This window comes from Filicampus tigris, chromosome 17 (genome assembly GCF_054856515.1).
Source record: "Filicampus tigris isolate MCC_2025a chromosome 17, RoL_Ftig_1.0, whole genome shotgun sequence".
NCBI lineage: Eukaryota > Metazoa > Chordata > Actinopteri > Syngnathiformes > Syngnathidae > Filicampus > Filicampus tigris.
The window spans coordinates 5,558,119-5,579,360 of record NC_141233.1 but is presented as its reverse complement, the minus strand read 5'-3'; the positions used below and the strand labels follow the sequence as shown (position 1 = coordinate 5,579,360).

The following is a 21,242-nucleotide window of genomic DNA, read 5'->3' as shown; positions in this document are numbered from 1 at the left end:
ACTTCGAGGGTGTTAAAGTCCTGAAGGGAAGCCCGAGGTGGTAATTATTAATAGACTTTTTTTTAAGGGAACAACCACCATCATTCAGAATGAGGCAAGCGCAGCAATATTCCACTAGATGGCACCGTGATGCGGGGAAAATGCTCCACAAACATGACAGATTTTGTGGGAACGTCGCGCGGCTTTGAAATACAGTAGTAGTTTTCAAAAATTATATGAATGTTTTGTATTTATGGCTTCACAGTGTTTTCATACCAAAATTCCTGTAATTATGACAATGTGCACAATGAACATATTAGGAAAATCTCAAGGTATACTAAAGTAATGCTCTCCTCACAATGTACCCACAAACTTAGTGAAAAATCCGTGCCGGGATAGTTGAACACAACACGTTATTACTGTGTTGCAAGAATGACAACAGGTGGACTGTGGAACACTGGTTAATTGTTCCTTTTCCTATTTAGTATAGTAGCATTTAATTGATTTTTGCTTGTCAACTAAAATCACTAGGCAGATACAAGCGAAATTGCATTATTTTACCTCAGTTGGGAATCACTGAACCAGTGTATACGTTAACGCTTTTGTAAGGTCAGGACTACTTTTTTAGTTTCTAATAGTCAAACATTTACTTCTCTATCCACGATATATAATGATTGCCACAGCTTGCACCTTCTTTCCCCTAAATACATAGTCTGCCACTGAGGGTAAAATCTCAATTGCATGACACTTCATTGGATACACCGGCACAATCTAACAGGAACAGTGCAAGTAAGTATTATCACAGGATTAGCGTTTTTTTTTTTTTTTTAAACCATACCTTATTTGAGTAATTTTTAAACATGCCAAACACAAAATTGGGCTTTAAACTTTATGTTGCATGTAAGTTCCACAATGTACCATACATATATATACCGGGTACACATATACTGTATATATATATTTATATATATACACACATACATATACTGCATATATATATATATACATACATACATACATACATATACACACGTATATATATATACATACATATACTGTGTATATATATATATATATATATATACATACATATACTGTGTATATATATATATATATATATACATACATATACTGTGTATATATATATATATATATATACATACATATACTGTGTATATATATATATATATATATATATATATATATATATATATATATATATATATATATATATATATATATATATATATATATATATATATATATATATATATATATATATAAATAAAGTATTTGGACCGGCGAATAATTGGGTTTTATGAGAGTTTAACATTCCCAATTAGGAAACGGATAATACAGTTACAACATAATCAATTGATGTTGGAAAAACTGTTTATTTGCATTTTGAGCTACAAAAACAATACACCCAATTAAGCTCCGGAACATGTCTGTAGTTTAATATTAAGTGCTACAAATATTTGCGCTAGTTGGAACTGGATGTGGACCGGACAAAACAGACGCATAGGCTCTATAAATAAGATTAGTTACATTTCACAAAGGTTTTGAGTTCTTCCAGAAACTTGATGTACTGTTGATGCTCGATGGCCGTGCTCAGCTCCATCAGTTCATCGGCAAAGGTGTTGTCGACACCCCGGTCGGCGAGAAAGTCCATCATGTGATCATAGAGGGACTGAAAGAACAGACAATGGGGTTATTGGTTGTGTTTAACAGCGAAAACAATGGAGTTTTTTATGACTTGCACCTGCAGTGTAAATACAGAGATATCCACTATAAAGAGGTGTGTTTTTTATTTTTAAAGGAGGTCAAGCCCCAAAAAATCTTTACAAAAACATGTTCTATGAGCCTCCACTAGTCAAAACACAGCATTCTGATAAATATTGCGTTTGTGAAATATGAGTTTAACAGCAAAATCCACCCGTTTTTAGCCATCTCAGGGAGCAGCCATTTTGTCACCTCTGTCGACTGAAAATGACCAACCACGGCTCGCCTTCTGATCCTGAGCCATGATTGGTTGTTACCGGAGCAACGGTGATGTCATTTTCAGTTGACAGAAAGTGACAAAATGGCCGCCACCGTATATGGCTAAAAACAGGTGGATTTTACTGCTTAACTCATACTCCACAAACACTACATTAATCAGAATGTTGTGTTTTGGCTAGTGGAGGCGCATAGAACATATTGTAAAGTACATTTGTGGCTTGACTTCCCTTTAACAAGCAACAATACAATCCATCAGGTCACGCCATTAATGCAGAAACTCACATCATTCAGAGAGTCTTTGGTGAGGGTATAGCTGGTTTCTCTCCATTCTGGATCACCTTCTGGCTGGAAGCTGACTTCAAAGACGCCAAAGATGTCGCTCTCCTCCCCTTCGCCATGTGCCAGCTAAGCAGAGTAGACCAACAAGATCAAATTTACCTACACTTGGGAGTTGTGCTGTCACTTTTGTTCACAATTGTGTTGGCTGAGTGTACCTCATCTTGAAGGAACTGGCAGTCTATCACCAGTGTATTTTTACCAGTCTCTTTCGTAACTTCAACAACAAAGTTGGGCGTCGACAAAATTTCAGGCTGCAAGGACAAACATTGTGATGCTCATTATTTAAAAACTGAATATTAAAGTACTACTGGTACTCTGGAGTAGATTTTCTTCACATGGCTCAGTTTGTTTCCGTCATAGACAAGCATGACTTTATTATTATTTTTTTTTTACCTCTTCCCCTGACTTTTGCTCCCCTTGATCTGCCTCATCCGCATAGCTTGGTAGAATGCTGTTATTGACATTGAACGTGACAGTGATTCTGTAAGGGGAGGAGCAAAAGACAAGGTGAATACATTTACGGAGCTCTAACAACAGAGAGCTCGGAGAACAGGTGTCTTACTTTTCTCCGGCAACGCGTTTTGTGAGTAGAGCCTCTGTGCCGTCCATAGACAGTTCCCAACCTCCGGATACTTTGGGTAGAGTTCCGCTTTTCTGAATCTTCTTTTCCTCTTTAATCTCATCAAATAGAAACTCCCCAAACGCCTTGTCACCTGTAGTAAAAAAAAAAGACATTTGATAAAATGGTGACATTTTATATTTTACTTTTCTGATTTGGTACAGTGTGTGATGACTGACACAGGGGATTTTCCTGTACAGTGATAACCGACAGATCAGGCGTGCCACAGGAAATTTCCAGTTTCTTACAGATGGACTTAATTTGACCTTTTTCCTTTTGAGTATACATGTTCAACTGTTCACTCATTCATCACTTTTGGTACAACTTGCTGTTCTCTAACAAATTGACCCAGGAATCCACCACAACTTTTCCAAGGACGACTTCTATGCCTTTCCGAAACTCTTTCAAACTCTTTCTGTTGCAACCTGCTGATGACACTCGGTGGTGATGTTTACGATCCTGAAAACAACCGTTTTTCTAACCGGGCCACAGCGTGGATAGATCTGAAAACACCGCCACTTGAAAACGTTTGTGTTCTTAACTGTGACATATTTATTCCTTATTATTTTTTATAACAACCTTTAATACGCTTTTTTCTATGCAGATTTGAGTGCTAAATTAAACCGCTCATCACCTTACTGCCCTCCTGACCATTATTTTTTGTAAAACTTCGTCCCTGGGATTTCTATAGTTATTTTAAGTTCATCATATTGTTTGTTCTGTGTTTAGCAAGCTTTCTAATGATAAAACCTATTGAAACTAAGATTAACTTATTCACTGCTATTGGCGAATTTGTCTTTTCACAGTCTAGCCATTCAATCCCAGGAATTTTTTTTTTCCAATTTTTTTCAAACGTTAACTTAAAGGAGGGTCTGAAAAATGCAGTTAATGAGTTAAGGTTTAATAGTTTAGCAAAGTTTGAACGTGTGTCACACTAAAAATCTTGACCCCCATTCGTATTAAGACATTGGCCAGAAATTGGTGCATTTTCTCCAGTTTGAAAGAGTCATTCGTTTCAGGAAAATTGTAGTTGTAGCAGTGGATTCATTCATCTGCCTGATCATTCTGGTCTCATGTAAATCCCTTCATCTTTGAGACTGCACACACCTACCTATTTTGGGACATTTCCTTGGTGTGCAATGAAGAATTTTTGGTTATAACGTCATTTGGAATAAAGGTTGGGAATCACGGCCATACCATGTACAATACTACTGATTCTACACACTGTAAATTAGGGCTGTGCAATTCATCGAAATTCAATTACGATTTCGATTATTACACTCCACGATTACAAAATTGGCATAATCGTAAAAAAATGATTATTAATACTAATTTTGAGTTGTTTTGAGGCATGCGCACAACACCCGCCACACGAACGACTTGTAAACAAGCAAGGCAAGTCGAAATCGCTTATTTGGTTACATTTTGGGTTTGCCGTGGAAGACTGCGAGCAAAGACATACAAAGTGCAAGTTGTCTCTGCAACACAACGAACCTATTCAACCATCGTTTGGTTTACGATGATGTTATGATACACCTAAGCAAGAAAACACCGAGTTAGATTTGGCGTCATCCGCAACGCAAATCTCAGTCGTTGAAACACTGAACGCAGCAACCCCTACCCATCAACATCGGAGAGACACAAAAAGATAACTGAATCTAATGCCCGGACAAGGCTTCCAAATGTTTAGGGCACAGACTCCACTTCGCAATCGGCACGAGGGATTTAATTTAAATAACATCTCTTATGCAAATATACACTACTTTTACAAGCACAAAAATAGAAACCATGCTAAACATTACTGTTAAATTTCTTGTGTAGTCTATAATATGAAGTCAAATTTTTTATGTTCATTTTTATTTCAAATTGCTTCAAATGCAATTTGCAAACATATTATTGGTCATTGTATTGTAAGGCAGTTTATATATGGTCTACTGTACTTTAAAAGTATTGTATAGATTACGTACTAGTATGTAATAGTCAACATTTAAATTAGTTTGACCCAATCAGCATATTAAATATTATAATTTATCAGAAGAAAAATAAATAAATAAATAAATGTTGTTGGGTTCAAAACGAACTTAATTATAGCGTTTCAACGAATTTTGTCTTAATATTTTTTACATGTTTAAACCTGTTCTTGTTTTGTAACAAAAAAAAAAAACAATCGTTTGAATAATCGTGACTTCAATTACCAAAATAATCGTGATTCATATGTTTTTCATAATCGAGCAGCCCTAGTGTAAACAGACATCAGGAACGTCGTAAATCACCTAATTCAAGGTGAGTGTTGGTCAGCTAGCTAAATCGTGCTGTTTAACTTGTCATCGCGAGTTCTAAAGTTTTTTTTCCCATGTCCCCCCTCCGACCCTCAAGTAGCCCCCCTCCCCCCTCCCATCCGAAATAAGTCTTGTGGATGCTTTACGAATAAGAATGTTTTAAATAAGCCATTATCCCACTAATGCACTCTTGACACGCTGTTACGCCGGTTGGCAACTCGGGTAAATTTGCGGCAACTCATAAAATATATTTACCCTCTGTGTGCATTGCTCCGCATCCACACGACGCAGAAGGATTCAACATTTTCGAAGTGAACAGCTTCGGCCTGTACCCGGACGCTCCGTTGCCGTTCATCATCCAGAGGGAACGGGTGAAGGGCCTGGCTGTGGCCGCGTTCAGTGAGCACACTGTCGGGCAAGTAAGTGGCAGAGCCCGTGCAGTGGATGTGGAGGCCGTCGGAAGGCGGAGAGAAGCTCCCACCGCGCGGACAACTGACCTGAGCATGTTCTAAAATAGGGATACGGCAAAAACCCTTCTGACTCGGTAAAGTTTATGGCTACTGGAGTGGAGGGGGATGCCGCAACACACGTGTGTGGAAGGACACATTGACCTGTCGTAATTATGACCTATGCGCCGGAAGTAATGGCTGACATTAAGGAAGCAGGATACGATGCCTTATTTACCACAAAACCGTACGTCTACGCCGCTGCCATATTGGATGTGGCATTCCTGTGCTATTTGAAACTATGAAAACGGTTATACTGCGAAGTCGAATCAAGACCTCATGGGATTACGACGCTCTACCTGTATTTCACATCACATTTCCGATCAGAATTTACTTACATTGTGGAGAATACTTTATAACTGATTTATTAAAGAACTTTGACTGTTTCCCATTATTATTGTTAATGTTAGTAATAAATAAATACTCATATTTATCCCACCCGTCAGAATCCCGGTAGGAGGTTTGGCAGTAAACATGGCGAGAAGAGCCGTGCGATAAAGACTTCCAGCGTGTGAAATTCATCTAAATCTGGATCTGGGTAGAGTAGGTAAAATCGTACTAATTTAAGAGCACTGTTACTTTATACATTGACATTTTTTATTATTGTGTCATGCATACAATAGTACGCCCAGCCCGCATGGGTTTATCCAAACAATCAGGATGACCTGGCACCAGGACCGAAAACAACAAAAACAATAGCAATCGAAATTTATGTCAAAAATAGTCTATCTTGTCTTATTTTCCAAGCTTTAGATATCAACTTTGCAATTGTAACATCAAAATCAAAAAGACATTTACTCTTTTCTTCGTCCGACCATAGAGAATATCGGTTATGTCGTTCAAGATTATTGACCATGCATGCATTTAGATCATCATAAAGTGTACAATATAAAAGAAAAATAAATTCACTTTCCACATCATTCAAATCACGCATTTCACATAATGTTATCTTCAGGATTATTAGTAAATCGACTATCAACCTCTTCAAACTCGAGTAAAAGTAGTCCACAAAATAATGACTTGAGTTAATCAGTATTCAGTGAAAAATGTATTCAATTAAGTTCGAGTAACCTGTGAGTAACATCTGATGGCTTTATTGTTGAAACCAGGGCATTACAAAATAGAAATGTGAAAATTTGCAGTTGCCTAAAGGTATGATTTTCGGTATAACAATCATAAACTAAATCATAACATAACTAAGGTAAATCCATCCACCAGAAATGGTCTTAAATTAACTTTCTTCGGTTGCGCTTGAGAAACAGCACAAGCTTCATGTGGAATTCTTGTAGGCTGAAATGTGAACATTTTGGGGCAGACGGATAAGACCGCATAAACCAACCCAAACTGGCAATTTGGCATATGTTAAATCATTGCCGTTTGTTGGGGAATTCGCGCCCCCGTGTGGCAACTATGTAGAAGCGAGGACGAGTGTGTGTACATGTAGTGGGTGTGATGGTCATTGTTCGGAAATGTATTACTGTAAAAATGGATAGGAAAAAGTAAAATCCTTCAGGTGCAAGCATACGAGAAAAGAGTAAAGTATGCAGATATGCATGAGCAGTTTTATTCTAAATGACTGTAGTGTTAGGTGGTGATGCAGCTTTTTGAGGAAAAAGCAAGGGAGTTCAGAAACAATCCTCCAATGACTGCCACAGGCAAAAACATAAGCAGGCCTTTAACATTAAGTAACAAACAGATTAAAAGGAAAAGTGAGTGGTGCTCTTATAACGAGCTGCCAAATCAAAGGCACCACTTTTGAAGCTCAAGATGAAAATGGGCTGCACATCATAAAGCAATAGACTATATTGTTAACTCATTCACTGCCAAGACATTTTCAGACCCTCTTTTAGCCTAACGTTTGCAATTTTTTTTTTAAATTGTAAATAAATTCCTGGGACTGAATGGCTGGAGTGTGAAAAGATAAATTCATCAATAGCAGTGAATGAGTTTTAAAAAATTCAAGACAACAAACCTGGCTAAAACTTTAAATCCAGTAATTTAAGAAATATATTTTAAGGTTTACTAATGCAAAAATTGGCTTTCCCGCATTTTCAACAAAGAAATGTGTGTTTCCAGAGCTGGTGTCCCTTGTATTGTCCCCCAACTTATACAGTTCAGTGCAAGAAAAAGCAACGCAGTAAAATGTTTTAGAGCAAACAACTTGTTAGCTTTGTAAAATGTCAAAAATTTATATTTTAGGGTTGTTCCAACTGAATGTTTGGACAGGAATTTCGGGTGTTACAAGAGTTCACAGCAGATTGCTAAAAAAATAATAATAATAAAACAAATAGAATACAAACACATTGTTTGGTGACACAACGCACAATGCCCAGTGCCGCTTGCAACCTTTGTCAATGCGAGATACCGCATTAGGATCATTAACTGTTTGTTATCATTAGCAGCGTGGGCACAAACACTACCACAGAGGCAATGTTCATTACATACCTAGTTTTGGTCTGCTCAGCTCACTCCTCTGGCATCTTTCCTGCCTCTTCTTATTCCCTTTACACCAAATCTCATATACTCAAAAAACATTACTACGACGTCACCTTTGAAGTCTGAGAACTGTTTGACCCCGCAACGTTAAGATTATCAAGGACATCAAATAAGTTTTATCATCAACCGTCCATTTTGAATAGCGCGTCTTCATTAGGGTCACGAACCGGTGAGCTGCAGCCTAAACCCTCTGAATTTGGGCAAGAGGCGGGGTACACCCTAGTCTGGTCGACAGGAAAAATAAAAATTCTTAGAAAATGTTGGCTGTAACTCAGTGTGGGTCGTTTTTACCCCTCGTTGAATCAAAATCTTGACCCAATGTGGGATGGGATAAGAATAAATAACCAAGCATTGGCTCGGACTGAGTGGTGGGTTAGAAACAATCAAAAATCAAATAACGCTTTCAAATGCATTCATTTTATTATAACAGGACATGCAGGTGTTCTCATACGGTTTCCGCGGTGTAAAAATATTTGACGTTATTTATTGTACAGTCCTGAGTCGAAGTGTACAAAAATCACAAAAGAAGTTTAGGTATCTTTCACAATCTGGGATTGACTTTCTACAACGTGTGAAAGAAAGTCGGTATTCAGATATTTTTCTTATAATCTCCTTCTCCGTGCATAGTGTACATTTTCTGAGTTTACTACAGACAATATCGAAAGGTAGATGCTTTCATGCGTCTTCTCCTGTCGGGCCAGTGCTGTTTTTGGAAAATGTGTCAAAACAGCATGCACAAGTGGGTGCAGATATCACAAAAGCGACTTCATATTACATGCCGGAACACCGTCAAAACTTTTAACGTTTTTAAATACATTATCGACTGAATCGACTCTACAGCCAAAGCATGTGGAAAACCTCATCAAGAGCACTTTGTATAAAGTCAGTACAATACAAGGCGTAGTTTAGTCAACATGAACTTTCTTTGGAAGCTTGTCAATTTTTTGTCAGTATTTGGTTTCCAAATATGTCACATTCATTGAAAAAGAATACATGTACTGGCGATAAACTGTGATTCGTAGTCATGTAAAATACAAGCAAAGGAGAAGAAATTCTAACATGAAGGAACAAATCCCTGTTTAGCCGTTGAACATTTTGGAAAGTGAGATTATTAATACAATTGACAAATGTGAGTTGTGAGACATCAATGTGTAGATTCGTGCTGCAGTCGCATTTTGACTTCAGACTCAAGCGGGAGGTAGTGTAATCCATCACTATATTCTTATATTAGAAGATTCTTTCTCGAGCACTTTTGTGACCGAAGGAGGTGTCCAAAAGATGCTATGACAATCCTACACAGAGGCGGTCCTTAGTTCACGGCAGTTTCTTCCCTACGACATCAGTGTAACCTGATTTTTGTACATTGGCCGGAACAACACGTTAGCCACAAGTACAAAATAATAAAAAGAAAAGTTACACCGTAGAAAAAAAAAATCAAATCAAATCATTCCTACCTTCAGTCCTATGCTTCTGTTTCATGCTGGAAGCGTAAAATGAGGACCCCCCCTCCCCCCCACCCCCGTATCCCTGGGTTAGTGAGGTGCACCGAACACAAGCGGTTAGCTCTTGACCGGGCGCAGTTTGCGGCCAAAGTACTCCGGTGCTGCATCGAGCAACCAATCAGCATCGACCAGACACAAGTCCCTCATGTAGCAGCGTGAGGTGTGCAGCAGCTCATTGAACACCACGTACGCTGGCTTGGCCTGGAAAAGGACAGACGAAGGGTGGATGGCCACCGACTGGTGGGTGTCCAGGGCTAAGTAGCTGCCGTCGGGTTGAAGCTCCGCAGCGTTGACAAACATCCCGTGGGCGAGGCATTGGCGAACCTTCCCTGTGTCCGCCCCGCACGACTCCAGCTTTAAGTTCAGCTGACGGAACAATAAGAACAATAACAGTTACAGTAGTTATAATAGTTGTTTTTTTTTCCCCGTGTCAAATCCCAAAAATGTCTTATCCCTGATAGCATTTGCACTGTTCACTGTAAAATAATGACACCGACAAAGCCTCCATGATCGTCACTCTAGCCATTAAGATGGCCCCATTAGTCCTGTCCTTAGCTGCTGTCATCTAAGTCATGGAAACAATTTGGATGATATCCTCTCTTTGTTTTGCTTTTTGCCCTCCTTGACTCATTTGGACAGAATGGCAATCATCAGTGGGCTCAAAGTTTTGTCCAGCAGATGTAATTTATTCCGGCAGTATGCCCAGCCCAGCCCAGCCACACTACTTCTTTGACATCCCGAACTTTGGCTTGTTTTCTGATTCAAGTGCAAATTCTCCTGTCCTAATATATTATTCCCATTCCATATTTCTTATTTTTCATGATTTCAAGCAACCCAACACCGCTAAGATACTATATTCCTACTTCACCACTTGGCTGAAATGTTTGTTGTAGTAATTTTATCCTATTGAGGTGGGCAAGGATTTGTGCTGTAAATTGCCTAAAAAAAATTATAATTTAAATATTTATTTTTTATATATTTACACAGCATATTAAATTAATCGTTTAAATAATTCATGCATTTTTTATTTTGTTATGACTGGTTTAATTATAATTAATCCATTATTTAGTAAGAAAAATAAAATAAAAATGTAAAACTGGATATGTATTTTTTTTTTCATTTACATTTTTTTACATTTGTATATAATCACAAAAAAATCACAAGCAATTGATACCTTCCTAATAACACTTATATTTGTATATACTGTATTAATAGTCAAAACCAGAAATATATACCACAAACTCCAATCATGAAACAGTTTCAGACATTTCAAACTCAACTTAGAGCATTACTCTTAACAAAAATGGTTTCCAGATGATGATTATTTAACAAAATTAATAAATAAATAATAATAATACACCTGAAGTCTGCAAGTGCATGCAGCAAAGACTTTGCTTACTTTCACAAACAACCCAAGTTCTCCCCAGAATGCAAAGATGTCTCCACCAAAATTAAAGACAGGGCTTTGGAGCCATCTTGTGGCATCAAAGCATTACGGAAAGAGCACAAAAAAATGCAAATAGAATCGAAAATGACTTTTGCAGGTAATTAACAGAGGATGGGTTGCAAAAAAACAACAACGCACAAATAGAGGAATCCACAAATAGCAAACTACAAATACTGTAGGCAGGTAATTGCTGGATTAGGATTTGTGGGGATGTACCTTCAGGCAAATTTCTCTCAGTTGACCTTGGACATCCTTCACTAGGCCCATGTTCCTGCTGTTGACAAAGTTCTCACGACACCATTCCTTTACGGAAAAAACATGCAAGCATACGTTCGTCAAGTAGCTCGGCGAAATTAGACGACTATCGTACAGTACTAACATGCGCGACTTGCCTTATTCCCGCTGACTTTCTTGAATGCTCTGTAAATGCTCAGGAGAGTCATGTGATCCCCTTCGCTGGACGTGAACTTCTTGCGCACAGCAAGAACCTCTTCTCGGCGCGCAGGCGGGTTGTACAGCACGGTGTCCACTGACAGCAGAGACACGATGCTTAAAATCTCCTCAGAGCAGGCATAGTTGGGGGACAGCAGGATGGTCTGCAAAGCATTAAAGTGCCAAACTGATATGTCTGCTAGCATACATACGCTATATCGTCTGTGGGCAATTTGTCAAATCGACAAGGCTACAAAGAGTACAGTGTTGTGTTTCCCCAAGCTATTCATGGGGGCATAGGGGCGAGCCATGCCGCAAATAAAAATCCATATGTAATTGATACCCCACCGCCAAATAGGTTTATATTAATTACATATAGATTGCCACAAAATGGTTGCAAAGCACTACCTTTGTTTCAATGAAACTCATCACCTCACTTCAACATATTCCCATGGCATCAATATGGCAGAAGATGATGGTAAAACACTACTTTTGTCTAAATGAAGCCTCTCTATTGATGTCATCATAGTTCCTTGGCACCAATATGCCAAAAAATTACATCAAAGTAATATTTTTATTCCTTTGGCCTGAACACAAAAACAACAAATTGATGTGTTGTGGGCTTGCTCAAGAGCACCGCTAACAGTAGTCCAGAAGCATACTCTAGTATCTCTCCAACAACTAGTTGCCATTATTTACATTTTGGTTTGCAGCTGGTTTGGAAGCGTGACTTTCCGGTTCTAAAGCCCCAAGTTTTTGGGATTTTTTAATTTTTTTTAAACTCAATTCACAGCAATCTTCATATTCGGATCTTAAGAGCTAATGAAACTAAACTGCAATGCTCCGATACCTTGACATAACTAATAACTAGAAATGTTAGAACTTTGTTTTGTTAGAAGGGCTTTGTTGCAGTTGATTGAGTAAGGTCTAGCTCTGAGAATCAGGTTTTGCTCAATTTCTAAGCCTCATAACAATCAACTCAAACCCTAAACATTTTTTCGTTCAGGCAATTAATTAATATATAGTTGCTAAACAACGTCTTTTAAGAGTTTGATGTCATTCAAGTAATATCAAAAACTTCAAATACACACCCCTTGTATGTAAACATTTCAAAGAGTACTACCTTGGCATATCTTGGCTCCAGGGGGAAGCTTGACATCTTCTTCCCCAAAGCAGTGAGGAGAACCTGCCCATTGTTCCTCCCCACAGCCCCCAGCAGCTCCAAATGCTCCACAGCTGAGCGAATGGCATCTGCAACGGTGTGGTGAAATTGCCGCTTAACGGTTGGTCAGGAAATGCTCTACAGCAAAGAAAAATCTGTCTGTTGCATTTTACCGGGGGAGGGCTTGGACATGAAATCAAAATTCATAACATCTTGGATCCCAAGAGCCATGAGCTGTAGCATCACACTGGCTAAGTTGCACCTAGAAAACAACAGGCCACTCAGTCAGTTGCACCTCTTTGAGAAGGTACTGGGCCTAATTACGTGTTAAAAACAAAACAAACAAAGGATACCTCTGAATCTCAGGCACCGTCATAGGGATGAGATGATCAAATTCTTGCTCCGTGTAGAGACGGTAGCAGATTCCTGAATCTTCCCTGCCAGCCCGGCCTGCTCGCTGCCACGCCTGCGCTTTGGAAACCCGCTGCACTGCCAGGACCTCCAACCCACTGTCTTGAGAGCCAATCGACAACCGGCAATCAATAACCAACATACGCTGAATAGAGCACAGAAAATAAAAAATAAGATTTGCTGTATATTGAAGACATACAATCCTGTATATTGTATTCCGTGGGGAAAAAAGTTAAATAGTATCTTAACAGAGGAAAGTTTATATGCTTTTAGATGGATAAAACGATTCACTCAAGCCCCGATTCGATTCTATTTTCAGTTCACGATTTTCGATTCGATTTTTAAAAAAACTGCTACCGTGCTTGTCTCTCATCCACAAACGCAATGTTTGGCGCAAAAGCATCATTTGATCTACACATTCAAAATGTGCTATGCATCTGGAATGAAAAATTGTTTCAAGAAATCATTTTCTAGATTAATTTAATCAACTTGATTTTCGATTAATCAGATCGAATCGATTTTAAATCAATTTTCGATTCATCGTTACGTCCCTACTTTTAGATGCTAAATCCTCCTGGCTCGAGCATTTTGCTTCTTGAGTCCGCGGTAACAGTCCGTATGGAGAAATGATCAACACAAAAGCTCTCAATCAAGGGAAAAACCTGCAATAGAAAATTCAATATGAACGATTTAAAAATCCGAGATACAGTGAATCTGTATAAAGTGAACCTCGATATGGCAAGGGATTACTGTGTTCACAACAGTTTGCCAGTAGTCTATATCAATGGAATCCTGCACAATATCCTTTTAGAAGTTTTGAGTTTATTAAAAAGTTGTACAATACTCAAAGTTAAGGACAGGAAAGGGAGATGGATCATAGTCAGTGAATGACCTCACAAGAATAGCGACAGTGTTATCTCACCAGGGTTGAAACGTTTGGCCTTCACCATCCCGGTGTCAATGACATATTTGATCCCAGATATTGTAACCGATGTCTCTGCTATGTTGGTTGACAAGATGACCTTCCTGCAACCCTTGAACAAGGAACGAGAAGCAAGTGGCATGAATTTCATACGCATACATTTTGGAGCTAGCAGCTACATTTTAAAAATCATTGACACTGTCTGCTCTGCCAGTTGCTTATGACTTTACCTTTGGAGCTGCCTGAAAGACCCTGAGCTGTTGCGTCGGAGGCAGTGACGCATACAGAGGGACGACTACCATGGGTCCGCAGTTGTCAGGCAGATGCTTGGCAATGTCCCGGCACGTCCTTGCTAGAGCCTCGATCTCTTCCTGGCCCGTCATGAAGACCAATATATCATGTGATGGAGGTGCATCCTGTGCATAGACGAGACTGTTGCAGTGTCAAGAGGGACACACGCACACACCAACACCCCCCCCCCCCCCCCCCCCCACACACACACACACTCAGTAATATTTAATATGGAGAATCTGAAATTCTGAGCATTTGGACAATTTAAAATTAAAAAAGGAATCTAAAAAATAATGATCGATGATCAAAAATAAGTATTGATTATTAGTTGTCGATTAATCATTGCACCTCTACTGGTGTGGTTTTCAGACGAGCAATGACTAAAATTAGAAATATGGCAAGTATTGAAATAATGCGATTTTTTTTTCAATTAAGATGTTCAGCTTCAGATTTTCAGACTTGCCATTTACATCATAAACCCATTGTCTATGTTGCTTAAATTATAGACGATTTTTTCCCCCATTGTGTGTGATAATTTGGTTTAAATGATTCATTTTGATAAGACATATCTATTGCAGTATGCGTGGTCTCATACGTGCTCACCTTTTTATTTTAGGCAATATTTTCTGGACATTTAATGCATACAAATGTTTCAGATTTTTACCCCGGTTCAAGTCTTTTACAAAAAAAAATAATTTATAATATAAATCCCATTTAAAAGAGGATATACTTATTGTATCCTTATTGGAGATTACCTGATGTATCTGGAATACAGTGACTAGAGCAGCTTGCAGGTAGTCAGACTGAGCCTGCTTGGTGTAGTAGATCTGAATGGGATGCTGCCTGCCCTCCAGGTATAGTACAGGTGACTTATTGAAGTATTCCGAGAACAGGTCCACATCCATTGTCGCTGACATCACTATCACCTGGGCAGGTGAAACAAAGGGGGGAAAAAAATTAGACAAAAGGGCAATGCTTCACAAGAAATTCACTTAAATAGCACATGTGAAGGAAAAATGACTTTTTAATTTCTTGTACACAAATAGTTGGGTCAGTGGAGTGTCCAGCAAGTGTGAAATTAAACGACATCAATCTTTCATCATTTGCCAATCTCTAAACATCTCTCTAAAATGTGCCATTCCGCAATTCCTCATAATAACATAACGCCCGCCCCCACGCCGAGAGTCCCTGGCCATGACAGGAGCAACTCGGCCGCCGGGTGAAGGGCAAAGGCCACTTTTAAGCAAATTTCACCAAGAAATGAAATAAGGTGGGTAAGCCACACTATAATTCTTGATCCTTGGGGAATTTTGACAAAAGCAAGTCACAGACATGTTATGAAGACACCTCTAAACTGTTTTGAATTGTGAAAAAAAAAAGCACAATATGTCTGCTTTAAAAATACATAGGTCAAAGCATACAGACATTCATTTAAAAACATACTTTCAGAGGAATCTTGCCAAGTTCTTTGCGCCGGCGCTGAGCTGCCTTGACGACTCCAAACAGCACATCTGTGTGCACGGTGCGCTCGTGAGCTTCATCCAGAACGACCACAGTGTAGCGCAGCAGTAAGGGGTCGCCAATGGCCTCCCGTAGGAGCATTCCATCAGTCATAAACTTCAGCTTTGTCTCTGGGGACGTGACGTCCTCAAAACGCACGGTGTAGCCCACCTGAAAATAGTTGTAGTTGTAAGTCGTAGGAGTAATTATTAATAGTTAAAAAATGAAAATATTGTGGGGTCTAGCTTGTTGCCGTTTACTACTTTCTCTCCTTACCTCAAAAAGTACATGGGATGGCTTTTTATATTTATAAAACGTACTGCAATGCTTCCACAACATGGGTCTGTTTCTCTATTTTTTTTACATTTTGTAACATGGTGAAATCATTAATAGATTTGGTCATGATTGGATGGATGATGGGAACATACCAACTTGCCAAGTTGCGTCCCCTTCTCTTCTGCCACCCTGCCTGCCAGTGATATCGCAGCAACTCGGCGGGGCTGAGTGATGGCAACAAGGCCCTGCCGTCCGATCCCTGCCTCATACAGATACTGGGGGATCTGGGTGGTCTTCCCTGAGCCGGTCTCGCCTATTAACACAGAATGGGTCTCGTCAACAACAACAACAACAACAACAACAAAACAAGTCAGGGTACATCACACAAACAAACACGCACACAATCCTTATAGACAACTCCTGCAATTCAGCAAAAGAAAACAAAATGTGCAGACTCTAAGATGTAATTAAGTGAAAAGGTAAAGATGCTTTATGATTTTTCCTCACATAGTTTTGCTAATGTGAACTGAGCAATAAAAAATGCTGAAAATGGCTACGGCTGGCACACGATGTTAACTCATTCAGTACCAGACTTTTTCAGACACTCTGTGAAATGACATATATGTCATTGGGATAAAAATGAGTTAATTAAGCACAGGAACGAAGTATTGCTACTTAGTATTTCTACTTCAAAGTATTGGTTCTTAGTATTTCCACTTCGTAAACTGTTGGACAGCACTACAACAAAGCGTGTACTCGGCAACACGTTACCTATCAGAATAGCATTGTGGAGCTGTCTCAGTTGGCTCAAAAGCTGAGCCCTCGCTTGGTAAATGGGAAGCTGTTTCCTCTGGACATCAATCGGCGTGGTCGCTTTTGCCTTCCCAGGCAGCAGCATACCAGGTTTATGCTTGTCGAGGCGAAAGAAAACGGACCCCGGCTTGAATTTTTTAGCCGGAGGATGATCGGGATCGTAGGGCATGATCTAGAAGACAATAATTCCTGAGAGCACTCGCTTGTCGCGTCTATAAGGCTCAATAGTGTCAATAAATGAGAGCAAAAATGGTTTTCATGCTCAAAAAGAGATACATGCAGGAAGCGCCACTGCGGTTGTTTTGCTCACGCTTAATAAAATGGCCCACGAGGTAAGCGTCGTCGCACGTGTTTGACGTCACAGAATAGGTTGCCCCTTTATTTCAATATGGTCCAGTTTGCAGCCACAAATGGGCGTTCCCGTTTTTTGACGGAAACGCCCCGTTCTGAGAACGGGAACGCCCCCTCACCTCAAGGGCGACGTCACTCTGGCAGGAAGAAGCCTGTTTCTCCAGCTCCAGTACTGTATTAAGTTTCCAAAACGCCTAAGGTTTTTAGATACAGTTCGCGTGTTGAGTGTTAGTTAAATGCGCTATATAAATAACATTGTATTGTATTGTATTGTATAATGATAATTGATAAATTAATTAAATTTAATTAAAGTTAATTTAATTAACAAGTTAATTAAAATTAACCATTGAAAATCAGACATTGCTTTTGGATTGTGGTTCAGCAGGTTTTAAAAAATTAACTCATGAAACAGGCCTGGACAAAAATGAGGGAGGTTAAAGACTATAGTGACACACAAATAAAATTGCATTTTCTTTTAAAAATATTTCCCTTACTAACAGGGCTACTGTTGTATACACGATACGGTGTTGTTGTTGTCTGAAGTTTGAAGAGTCGTTGCACACTTTGTCAAACCCGCTTTTCTTTCCATTTGAATTGAGCCTTCTCATACCGTACAGTCGTACACATTCTTTGACCTACGGTAACGTCATAAGATATCATTGCTTGCCAAATGCCTTTGAGCCTTTGTCCAATAGGTGGCGATATGCACCAAGGACATGTGACCCACCAAAAACAAGACAAGACAGCAGAAAAAGAAGAAAAACTGTACACATCCGGTTCGATGACCAAGTCTCCTGGTGACTGGCACCATTGTTTTCAGTTAGTAATTTAATGTATGTACACTATATATATATATATATATATGTATGTATATATATATATATATATGTATATATATGTATATATATACATATGTATGTATATATATGTATATATGTGTATATATATATATATATATATATATGTATATATGTATATATATATATACAAATGTATGTATATATGTATATATATATGTGTATATATATATATATATATATGTATGTATATATGTATATATATATACATATGTATGTATATATGTATGTATATATATATATATATGTATATGTATATATATCCATCCATCCATTATCTGTACCGCTTATCCTCACAAGGGTCGCGGGGCGTGCTGGAGCCTATCCCAGCTGTCTTTGGGCAGTAGGCGGGGTACACCCTGAATTGGTTGCCAGCCAATCGCAGGGCACACAGAGACAAACATCCGCACTCACAATCACACCTAGGGGCAATTTTAGAGTATCCAATCAACTTACCATGCATGTTTTTGGAATGTGGGAGGAAACCGGAGTACCCGGAGGAAACCCACGCAGGCACGGGGAGAACATGCAAACTCCACACAGGGAGGCCGGAGCCGGGATCGAACCCACGACCTCTGAACTGTGAGGCGGACGTGCTAACCAGTCGACCACCGTGCCGCCATGTATGTATATATATATATATATATATATATATATATATATATATATATATATATATATATATATATATATATATATATATATATATATATATATATATATATATATATATATATATATATATATATATATATATATATATATATATATATATATATATATATATATATATATATATATATATATATATATATATATATTTATTTTATATTTTATTATTTCTTTAACAGATGATACCAACTAATTTTTCCAGGTTACATTACAGTTCACGATATCGTCTTCAGGCGCTATGCTGTCGCCATTTCCTGGTCACTAGGAGAAATTCTTTTGGTGACTACTTCCGGCAATCTAAAACAGATATACGAGTCATATTTCCATTTGTGTCACGTGCTATATTCTATTTTCGTTTTAGAATTACAAATGGAAAATAAAACCGTATTTAGACTTTTCCTTACTCGTTCCAGACAACAAAATAGAAAATTAAGATGTATTTCAATTTTGGTGTGTATATTTTAAAATGCAAATCAAATACCGAATCGTTTTCCCATTTTGTCATATGCTACTTCCAAACATAATATCCAATGACCAAAAGAGACACGGACCCCAAATTCCCACTGTCATGTTCATCGGTATTTCTGAAGGTCCCAAAACAACAATTGTTAATTTTCTTTTTAATTTTTTGGGCAAATACAACAATGTTCAGTTGTGATTGACGCCGTAGTTTGGGATTCATGCTTCTGTCACCCTTCACAGTCTGTACTAGATAAATAGTATATGACTGAATTAATAATGGTTCAATTGTTGTAGTTTTTTTGTTTAGAATAAAATCATATCAATCAACAGCAAAGTTGACTATGGAGCTCAAACTTAGTGGATGTCAGGCTGCTTTGGTTTCTTCTTCTTCACTGTTTAACCTGGAAGAAGAACCTTTAAGAGATATTGAAAATATGTAAGTTATGCTTGGAAACATGTTATTTAGTGGAAAAATACACCTTGTAACATCAAGGTCATTTTCCCCCATAATTTACAGCATCATGAGTTATTGCGACCTTCTTGTGCTCAGGTTAATGTTGGGATTAAAGCTGTACTGTATTTGTATCCAAGCCAAGCTTCTCTGGAATCACTCAGTAAATAACCTTCTCTTGTTTTTAGTGGAAATACTTTCCTGTCTGGCTGTGACTCAGTAGCATTTGTCTTTCCCTGACTGTAATGTTTCTGTAGTCTTTCTATAATCATTTGATATTCAAACCATTAACTTGAGTAACAGCTACACTTTACTTGGTATGGCCTCGGTGTCATTCTTTACTTTTTTTTATTTTTTATTATAGGAACGATAGCCTGAGTCTGTCTAATGCTGGACCAGACAAACCTAAACCTAAACAACCACAGGGCAAATTCCCAGTAAATTGTAAGCAAACATGCATTGTTCTGAATAGATTAGTAATTTTTTGGTGATCAAATCACACTGGCTGCCTGAAGAATGTTGTTGAATGAGTTTTTTTTTTCTTTTTTAATGTTCTTCATTAATAAATATTTTCTGCTAAATAAGAGAGAAGGGAAAGAATGAAAAAAAATTTCTTGGTGCCAAGAAACTGTTGAAATTAGTTGAGGTGCTTCATTTGGACAAAAGTAGCTATTTGTTGCCATCCTGTGTCATCTATAGTCAACTACAGTACAGTATCCCTTTTTTGGGTCAATTACTTGCGGACGTTCGCTATTTACAGCAGGACTCGGCGCCTACACTAAATTGCACGTCAGTCATACATGTCCCCATGTTATGAGGCCCAATCATGACTGCAACAGGTGGACTCAATAGCATAAGCAGCAGTCAAAGTCAACAACTTTTACTGACGGAGGTCAGCCGTGAGGCAGCCAGGGGTGAGTTGCTCTTCGTGCTGTTTTAGCTGATGGTCTTGGGATACGATCAGAACCTCGAAGGACTTGGCTATGTCCATGTTGACCGATTCATCTCATCCAGCAGCACAGCCAGTGGACTAAATAGCACCACTCAGACAACAGGAAATGGTTCAATAACTTTTACAAGGTCAATGTAGACAGGGCTTCAAATTGAGCAAACAACCTCAAAGGTCAAGCAAAACAGAAGGTTCACACCAGAGAAATGCTATTAAATACGACTGCTATGCTTAGCAATCAGGCAAAGACTGACTGGCACATGCAGGGTAGAGAGAGCCTAAAGACAAAATACACCCCTGACTCGGAGAGTGTTGCCAGTGAGCGAACGGAATATTTTTTTTAAATCATTCTCCGTTTTCATTGGTATTTCCCAGGGTCAGTATTTTGAAGACTGTTTTTTCCGCAAACATCTTCATCCATTTTCTGCCCCCCTCACGGATACCAAACAGTCTGGAGATCAACCTTTACAGGTCAAGTGTTTGCCAGGGAATATATATTGTCGCGGTGTCCCTTTTATGAGTGTT

The 21,242-nt window shown here is 38.6% G+C and overlaps 2 protein-coding genes across 2 annotated transcripts; both read right to left on the bottom strand.

Moving 5' to 3' along the window:
* Positions 1 to 1,353: 1,353 nt before the first annotated feature.
* Positions 1,354 to 5,851, bottom strand: c1qbp (complement component 1, q subcomponent binding protein). Its single transcript, XM_086012516.1, has 6 exons — positions 5,473 to 5,851; positions 2,882 to 3,032; positions 2,713 to 2,800; positions 2,475 to 2,570; positions 2,263 to 2,385; positions 1,354 to 1,669 (listed from the first exon to the last, which is right to left on the bottom strand). Exons 1-6 carry the CDS (start codon positions 5,720 to 5,722, stop codon positions 1,520 to 1,522), a joined length of 858 nt encoding a protein of 285 aa, XP_085868642.1. The 5' UTR covers positions 5,723 to 5,851; the 3' UTR covers positions 1,354 to 1,519.
* Positions 5,852 to 9,736: 3,885 nt separating this feature from the next.
* On the bottom strand, positions 9,737 to 17,317 carry dhx33 (DEAH (Asp-Glu-Ala-His) box polypeptide 33). Its single transcript, XM_086013095.1, has 12 exons — positions 16,934 to 17,317; positions 16,315 to 16,475; positions 15,830 to 16,057; positions 15,142 to 15,312; positions 14,326 to 14,511; positions 14,096 to 14,207; positions 13,116 to 13,275; positions 12,936 to 13,024; positions 12,724 to 12,851; positions 11,561 to 11,764; positions 11,385 to 11,471; positions 9,737 to 10,087 (listed from the first exon to the last, which is right to left on the bottom strand). Exons 1-12 carry the CDS (start codon positions 17,142 to 17,144, stop codon positions 9,779 to 9,781), a joined length of 2,046 nt encoding a protein of 681 aa, XP_085869221.1. The 5' UTR covers positions 17,145 to 17,317; the 3' UTR covers positions 9,737 to 9,778.
* Between the last annotated feature and the right edge of the window lie 3,925 nt (positions 17,318 to 21,242).